Raw genomic sequence first — 9460 nt, 5'->3', positions numbered from 1 at the left:
CAGGAGGTACTGATCGCCTAGGCAACCCCACACCTCTCAATTATCTTGTCTGGTCGTGTCAACGTGGAGGCTGCAAGGGAAATGAAGCAAGTTCTGGGAACAAGCTCAGACTAGTCCCAGATGTTAACCGGTGTAATGTGGCATGAAGTTTAGGATTAACGTCACCTGCAGACACCTGTAAAAACCTAAAGATAGCAAAGGGACAAAAAGAAACACACCTAGAGTGATGATTCTTATTCTTCAGTGCTTTTAACTTGCCTCAGCGAAACCTGGTGACGGATTTGAGCTCCAGCAGCACCTGGAAGGATTTCAGCAAGGATCCAGGTAGCCTGGCAAGCCAGACTATCTATGTGAATATATAAGCAAGAATTTGGTCTAGTTCACTAGGCTAGGACCGTCACGCTGTAGCTAGGAGACTCTCAGACCTGGCAGGAGGAGAATAAAGACAAGCCTGCCTGGAAATGAAAAGACTTTAAATGCAACACAGGACCAGACTAACAATCTGCCTGCGTGTGCCAACTCTGTCTCTTGCTGCCAAGCTGTCGGCATATCAAAGACACAAGATAAAAGCATTTCCAATAAATAAATAAAATAAAATGATTTTCCCTCTCAGAAAAAAAATTCTTCTACATGTTTAAATCTTTTATACGGGGTGGAGCAGCTGAAAGTCAGGAGATATTTATGTTCCTTCCAGAACCTCATCAAGTCGGAGGAAGTTCATGATGAGAATAAAGAGCAGAGCGAGTCCCAGGGCTCAGGGTTCTGTTACACTGCCCCCTGCTGTTTAGAGGTGGTTGCAGCATATGCATGTGGAACTTATGAGCAATGTTCAGAAGGCTGCTGGGAAAAACGCCGATAGCCCAGCTCCTACGTTAGGCTTTTCACTGCCCGGAAACAATAAAACCAACACGACTCGGGTGTTTTTTCTCCAACAGAAGCTACAAAATACCCAGAAAAGTATGAAATTATGTCATCTTGGAGTTCACCACCACCGAGCGTCTGAGTAAAGGATTGATGAAGCACGCACAGATAAGAAGTTTAATCCTTTGGATTATTAAAGAGCAAGTCACCCCCAAATAAACATTTTTTGCTGATAAACTAAATAAACGAGTGTCTAATGGTGCTGCAGACACGTGTTGTCAATAATTTGGCACTTCAGTGCATCTTAGTTAAAATTTAAATATTCTGTCTAAAACTGGCAGTGTTGTGCTGTTGTCAGGTAAAAACTCTGCACTGCATTCTAATTTAAATCTGCCACCGCTATTGGCTAAGAGGTATGCTATGACGTAAACTGGTACATTATGATGTCACAATGCTGTTGTGAGCCTGTGAGTGTGTGTGTATTTGTTAGCGGCTCCGCCCTCTCGGTCTGCCAGGCAACAGCATTTGTTGCAGTTTTCAAACATGAAGTCGGAGTGGAGTTCGACTCTGGTAGGGGGTGACTTACTCTTTAAGTAGTTATCCTTTAACAACATCTAATGGAACTCGCTCAACAGTTGAATGTGTTATGGTTCAGGAAATTATGCCTAGATAAAAAACCCACAATGTCCTCTATGGCTGGTTATTTTATCAGGGATTTTCTGTGTATGGAGATATTTATTCGTAAAGGAAAATTATAAAATCTGTACTTTGCCTATAATTTGTAAAAAAAAAACAAATGTGTATAAATTAAAACAAATGGGTTCCTGTGGGCGCTTGGGTTTAGGGGTGGACGGATACATCGGGATGAGACATTTACCGGTTTGTAATAGATGAGAATCGGCCGCCATACTTCCTCAGTGATGCCGACTTGGAGTCAGGCACATCCCTGGGCAGCTTGCTGCAGCAGATGTATATTTACGTTCCTGATTAACATCTGCAAAACAAATGCTCTAAAAACCATTTTCAATTAAATGTCTTTAAAATTACAAGTTTTGAATATTTAATACTTGGTCAGTTAATTGATTTGTTTGATTAGCTTTCATTAGACGTGCGATTTAAATACAGAGCAGAGCACAAGAGTTGGCTAACTTCAGAGTTCAAAATCAGATTCAGCTGATGGTATTGGTGACGTTTTCGCATGAAAGTAAGGTCGATATTCGCAGCAAAAATCTGCAGCACATGTTGGCCATCGGCCGACCATGACTTCTACACATGAGCAATAAAAAACGACCTACTTGTGATCATTGAAAATGCTTTAATGGTGCACTCACAGTTCTGAACATGCTTGAATTTTTAATAAACAGAAACAACGAAAGTGAAAATCCTTTTGAGCACATTTGAGTGTGTTTGAATTGGATCTAAGCAATAATGCAACAACCCTTAATCCAGGGGTACTCAAATGAAATACTCAGAGGGCCGCCGATTAAGTACCACCGCCTTAATCTATTAAACGTTCCTAATTAAAACACACCTACTATAAAAGGTGATGAGCACATGCCTTTGATGAGAATATAAAAACCTACAGCAGTGCAACACCATCTATCCGACAGGATTTAAAAGTAGCAACCACGGATTTTACCGACAGTATAGGACTAAAGACGGGACCATCTGGTGTCTCCGGCCCAATCCTCTTCCCCCCGTCTCCCAGACCCCGGCATTAGGAAGCTGCTAATGAGAACATCATGTTTATACCTGAGGATTGACAGTGGACTTGTCTTTGGTTTGCATTGATCCTGTATGAAAAGGTGCTTTATGACCGTATATACCCTGATGCATGACATGTAGGATACTTTACATTTTTTAGGACGTTACCTCTTTAACAGAAGTACCTTTTTCTAGAGAAGCTGCTGCAGCTCATCTTTTACACATGTTCTGCCTTCTAGCAGGACAAGTACTGCTGTTTGCAGAGGGACAACTGCAACAAAATAGATTAAATAATCTTTTAAATATCCAACAAAGAATCGCTGCTAAATATTGGACTTGTTATTATTTGATGTATGCAACGTTTGAAGGGTTAAAAATGCAATTAGACAATGAAATGCAACAGAGAACTGGTTGAATTTCTGTTTGCATCAGTTTTGTTTTGTACTGAAAACACAAATTATGCATCTAACTCAGGGGACATTTGTTAGCATAGAGGAAATGGCTGTGGGTATCCCTTAGGGTGAGAAGTCTTCTGCTGTCGCTTCCCATTGAGGTCAACAATAAATCAGAGCTTCTAATCAGTAAAAAATGAATAGAGGAATTTAATTAAATCGAATCATTCGATGATTCGTTTCAGCCCTAGTCGCCGTAATATCTAGCCTGGCCTGCCAGACTCGTCCTGCGCACAGAGAGAGTCTGGTAACTCACAGGCAGAGAGGCACTTGGGGGGCGGGACTAGGTAGCTCAAAAATAACCAATCAGAAAAAAGACGGAAATGCCGACTGTACCGTTTTTTCAGACGTAGTAAGACGAGGTGTCTGGCAACGGCAAAAACATCTTTAAAAAAATTAATTGTTTTGTTTGAAGAAAGGCTTTTGGCTCTTCTACTTGTGGTTTTAAAAACAGTCAAGTCATTTAGAACAGAGGAAAGAGCCGCAGCGAACTCCGCTTCAGTCGCCATGGTCGACAAACTCAGCGTTGTGGTGTGTGACGTACGCTACACAGCGCTGGTTGGCTCGGTTAGAATTCACAGGGGGCGGGGTTATTTGAATAGGAGAGTTCCCAGAGCCTTCCTCTGTGCAGAGTTAAACAGAGGAGGAGTCTGGCAGGCCAGGCTACTTCATATCGGCATCGGTAATAGAAAAAACAATATAGGTCGACCTCTAATTCTGACCATTATTTAACTGATCTTAGGATTCTCTGTGGAGAATACCAAACACTAAAGTCACAGTGAGCCAGATCCCAACTGGATTCACTGAAAGTACCATAAAAATGTCACAGTTCCTGCTAAATGTGTCTAACAAGTACACTATTGTTATTTGCATAGAATTCTGCCATTTTTACAGCTTAATGTCCTGAAAATGACTGATCAGGGTTTACTGCATCCATTAAAGAGCAAGTCACCCCCAAATAAATTTTTTTTGCTGATAAACTAAATAAACGAGTGTCTAATCGTGCTGCAGACACGTGTCGTCAATAATTTGGCACTTCAGTGCATCTTAGTTAAAATTTAAATATTCTGCCTAAAACTGGCAGTGTTGTGCCGTTGTCAGGTTAAAAACTCTGCACTGTATTTTAATTTAAATCTGCCACCACTATTGGCTAAGAAGTATGCTATGATGTAAACTGGTACATTATGATGTCACAATGATGTCGTGAGCCTGTGTGTGTGTGTTTGTTAGCAGCTCCGCCCTCTCGGTCTGCCAGGCAACAGCATGTGTTGCATTTTTCAAACATGAAGTGGGAGTGGAGTTGGACTCTGGTAGGGGGTGACTTGCTCTTTAAGGATCCCACTAGTCCTTAGATGCTACTGCAGTTAATGAGCCTTCTTTGCTAGCTGAGATGGACCATTTACACTAAAACAAGCTGTTGATCATATATCTGCTGTCCATCCTGGCCCCTGATCTCCTTACATAGCATCCACCGTCCCAGATCAAGGCTTCACTCACAGATCCTAAAAACAGGACAGACCAAGTCACGCTACAGCAGCCAGACCGTCTCATGTGATTCTGTCTTTCAGGAAGAGAGGTGGATTTTGGTGTCTCAATATTGTGAGGAAAGGAGGAAGTTCGGATTGTGCACTTTGGATCTTTCTTCTCCTTGCTTTATTATTCCCAGTTTCCATGGAGAGGAACTATATATATTCCCCCCCCCCCCCCCCCCCTCACTCTCAACAGGCTGTCTAAATTTTCTGTCATCTTCTCTTTCAATTGTTTCCACCAAGAGGCCAGCAGGAGCCAACATCTCGACTAAATGAGAAAATCTGCCTAATACCCAGCTCTAATGGCAGGAGGGAGACTCAGACAGCGCAGACCAGACAAAACAACCCGGCCTGACCGACAAACCAGACACTACGGCGGTTTCCCCTGGTCTTCTGGCCACACTCCCATTTTTGGAAACCAGTGGCTTCAAAGGAATAATTCATTTCACAGTCTGGTGGCCAGACACACAGCTCCAAGACCACGCCCCTTTAACACCTGAAAGCACAAGAGCAGCTAAAGCACTCTGACTCACCTCTAGCACTGCTGCAGAATCAAAACTAGACTAAATATCACCTGGCTACACTCAATTAGATCAGTGATACCAATGCCTAGTAATTGTCTTCAAAAACAAAACATTTAAACATTTAACTTAAAGATTTATGGGGTTTAGGATTAAACAGCAAGTCGATTCTCTGTTAGTTCTGGTGAATTTGGACATCTTAAAGACCCAGAACACTTATGACCTAACCACCCTGCTTATGTGTGCCAAATTGATTACTGAAGACTTTTTGGGCAGGGACTGGTTTTGATACAGCTCGAGTAGCCGTGAGTGAGTTTCTAACATGTATGGAAACCACTGCTGCCACGATAGTCAATTTGTCACGACATCGACAAACAAAACTGTCGACTATAAACAACACTGTTTATTCTATGAGCTTTTTTATATTTGATGGCACATAACTGATCACAATTCAAACTAGAAGTTAATGATGGGTATATTAGAGCATCCTGGTGCAATAAGCTATGCAGGACATGATTAGCCAACAAAACCGGTGGTTATTCGACTATTAAACTAGTCGTTTTCACCATGCTTGATTTCAGAAGTCCATATACAATAATATGCAAGCAGAAAGACAGCTGCATTAATCAAATATGGTCAGTGGTTTTTTTTTTCCATTTGCATTGGCTCTGGGGGGTTATATATGGCGTCAGACCCGTGCCACAACCCGTGCACGCGGATTGGGTCCACATCGCGTGTGTGAACGGGACTCGCGAGTGAAAATATACATGGCGAGAGGTCATTTGTGCACTGAGAGGGAGCAAACTGTGTCTGAGTGCACAAGGATGTGCACGTGACAAACCTGCGTGCGCGAGTTGCCAACGAGCACACGGCAGAGGAAAACATGCGCGCGCGGCAGCCTCTCTGCGTGCACGGGTTGTGGCACGGGTCTGACGCCATAGTTATAACAGGAAATGACATACGTTTACTTGCATATTAATTTATTTGTGAATGTTTCCGGATGTGTTTTACCCTGCTTTGTGTTCGACTTCCTGTTTGGTGCAATCTAAACTGCGGAGCTTGACGTGTTTTGCAAGCGTAGCGGGTAGAAAATACACTTGAAACTTATTGCTTAACGCTTCTGGGGCGTATCCAAAATGCCTCACTTTGCTGCCGGTGCCCCACTATAATGGGGGCTAAATGCCACGTAGTAAGTTTTTGCGGCCTTTCCAAGGAGTGGAAAGGACGGTTGAGGAAGCCTCTTAGATAAGAGGGAAAACGTCCTCAGTATTCTGATTTCCTTCAAGGAAATGCAACACAACTAAAACAGTGATAAGCAGCAATTGTCAGTTAGCTTAGCATGAAACTAAAAGATGGCTAACATGATTTAACATTTTCAATAAACTCCTCTAGAGTAAAGCACATACAATATGTCTAGGAGCAGCACTTTCTTATGGTTAACAGTGTTAAACGTCTGGTAGGCTGGCCGCGTTCCACTAACTGTATGGAGCAGTGGCGTGCCATCAGCGCTAGCAAGGCCCTCTCTGCTAAGCTGAACATTCTAAGAATCCCAAACATGCATACAACCTAGATCATAATGTTAGTTCAATGAAACTGTATTAATGTACTTCCAATTGCTTTCCTACTTTTAGGAATGTTTCTCTTGCTGTGCCATGTCCCAAATGTGTCAGGGGATTTTCTATGTTTTGTCCAATGCCATTCGGTCTTTATGTGTTACCACGGGGAGTTTACTCTGCCCAAGGCCATCAGAATTGGTAGAGGTCCTTTGTTAGTTGTATATTGCAAGGCAACTGTTTTTTAACCTATCAGCTTTCAGGTTTGCCTCCTTAGCTAGCTCAGTGACATCAAGGGTTCTATGGTCAGAGAAAAGCTATTACCACACAGTTTTGCTAGAGCGTCTTTTGAAATGTAGAGTATTTTATTTTATGCGCACAATGGAAGACTGGGAAGGAAAAATGGATATGGTGTCAGGAAATATTAAAATCCCATTTTTTGTCACTTTTCCAGAAAACCTCGACACTGTTAAATGGTAAATGGCCTGTATTTGATATAGCGCCTTCTAGAGTCCTGGTACCCCTCAAGGCGCTTTACAACACAGTTATTCACCCATTCACACACACATTCACACCCTGGTGGGGATGACCTACGATGTAGCCACAGCTGCCCTGGGGTGCACTGACAGAGGCGAGACTACAGGGCACTGGCGCCACCCGCCCCTCCAACCACCACCCCAGAGTAGGGGCAGCCCACATAAATGCCTGCTCCCCCCGTGCTTCAAATCTCATCCAAGATGTAGAGAGCAATAAGAGATTAGTGGACCTCAGTGCTCGCCCAGGGACATAAGGAACAAGCAGCTCAATGTTCTGAACATTATGTATTTTATAGGGATATAAGGAAATATCGCTATGGCAATATATCATGATTTTTTTTCTTGCAATATTATATTGATATTCAAAAGCTGTGCATCAAATTTTTGGAAGAACTTACATGCAAAAATTTGCGTGTTTTCTTTTCTGTTGGTGCAATTCAAACGCCGACCACTAGAAGGCAGCAGTGTGCAGTGGGTTTTATTTCCACCATTGAAATGGAAATCCCTCTAATACGGTTCAGATATCTCAGGTGAAACACGTTACGTATCAGTTTGGACTGTTTATTGAATTCTCCTGCAATAAATTCCGTCTTTAAAAAAAATCGCTAACATCTGGTTGAATGAATCGCGATATATCGTATCGCCTCCCTTTTATTGCGATTATCGGCAGAATTTCACCAATACACACCTCTAGTAGTTTATTTAAACACATTCATGAATAAAAATGGAAAACATGGATTTTGAACTGCTGGTATATGTCGTGCAATTGCGACTAGAGAAGAAGAAAAAGAAAAAGAAGAAAAAGAAAAATAGAAGAAGAAGAAGTTGTCTTAACAGGGTTTCTTGTTTTAATAACAATGGTGTTCCTTCTCAATATGCAAAACGGCCCTCATAATTAATTAGCTTCATGAAGAAAACAACAATGCATGATGTGAAATTAAGCAGCATCTCGTTGCTCGCTCCCTCACCACCCTCCCTCCCTCTGCATGTTCCATAAACCTCCTGCTGATGTGTAATGAGGACTAGCTGTAAAAATCAGAAGGAAACCTCCTGAAAAAGCAGCCTTCTCTCCGTGTTTGTTGGCATACAGCACAGTTAGTGAGGTCCAGAACCATGCAGTCCGGACAGGACTTCTGTAAAATCATATAGCATTTTTGTAGAATATTGGTGGCTTCTAATATCAGAATGGTGGATAAAGGCGGTAAACCCGCACTGAAGGCCCGGGTACCAAACACATGGGCTGCCACTGGTACCGATCAGTTAGCAATGCCTGCAGACCAAAGAGAACCAGCTAATGGCTGTAGCACTAATGTCCACAGACAGAAATGTGAGCATGATATAACATTTCTATTCACCCCATAAGCATAATACAATCCAAAAAATGTAGTTTTAGATGATTAAAGTTTTACCTTAGAAGCCCTCCGGCGGTCTGGACACTCAGGGTGCTGGCACACAACCCAGTCCTCCTCCTGGACCGGCTTATCATCTGAAACAGAACACATGGGTCATTCTGACATTCCCTTTAATCACAAAAACACCAAACCTAGCACTGAGCCAGCTCTCTATCCACTAATGCCTTTCTAGTGAAAACATTTTACTAGGGACTAATGTCCGAAAGTCGCCGCTTGTGTTTATGTAACAAGGAAGAGTTAAAATACTGGAAGCACAAGAAATGTACACACATTTAGTTATGAAATGTACTAGAACCTGAGTTTAAAAGATTTCTTCAAGAAAAGGTCAACAGAGGGAAGAGGATAGGGTGTGTTTTTGGGTGGAGATCAGAGAGAAATAACAACCAGAGAGACAGGAAGCAAATAGACCCAATGAGAGGAAGCCTGGTTCTGGTTATTGTACCAAAGTGCACTCATCATGCTTTCAACTGCACAGCAACAAATCACCATTGTCAAATAAAGCCCCCAAATCAACCGAGTGGCGGCATTGAGGGCATGATAAAAGGCAGTGCTTACATCCACATCTTCGATGTATGCACAAAAGATAAAGATATCATAACAGAGAGCCTGAGTTTATTGGTCTGTCGAACGAGGAAAACACAGAGCACGTGATTGGACAGAAGAAAGTAAGAGCAACAAAGGGCAGCCGAGGGAGCCTGGTGAGGGTGGGAGAGACAATAAAAGCTGGTCAAAAAGTCTTCCCATTTCCAAGTGTGGGAAAAGCCTTTCCAGTAGGCCCAGAAGACCCGCTTACTGCAGTCTCACCAGTGATCAGTGAATCCTCAGTAACCGGGTACGACTGGAAACAAGGTCGCTCTGCGGCTGACTTTGGAGGCCAACAACAACAACAATT

The 9460-nt window shown here is 42.6% G+C and overlaps 1 protein-coding gene across 2 annotated transcripts in view; it reads right to left on the bottom strand.

Annotated features, from left to right (window-relative positions):
* Nucleotides 1-9460, bottom strand: part of plekhg5b (pleckstrin homology domain containing, family G (with RhoGef domain) member 5b) — a 105432-nt gene that overhangs the window by 58035 nt on the left and 37937 nt on the right. For both annotated transcript variants that reach the window (XM_015967134.3, XM_015967131.3), the window contains exon 2: nt 8566-8642. In XM_015967134.3, the coding sequence (XP_015822620.1) occupies nt 8566-8642 (77 nt within the window). The remainder of the gene's footprint in view (nt 1-8565; nt 8643-9460) is intronic.

The sequence above is a fragment of the Nothobranchius furzeri genome, chromosome 15, assembly GCF_043380555.1.
Source record: "Nothobranchius furzeri strain GRZ-AD chromosome 15, NfurGRZ-RIMD1, whole genome shotgun sequence".
Taxonomy (NCBI): domain Eukaryota; kingdom Metazoa; phylum Chordata; class Actinopteri; order Cyprinodontiformes; family Nothobranchiidae; genus Nothobranchius; species Nothobranchius furzeri.
Note: the sequence above shows the minus strand (reverse complement) of the source record. Positions and strands in the feature narration are given on the sequence as shown.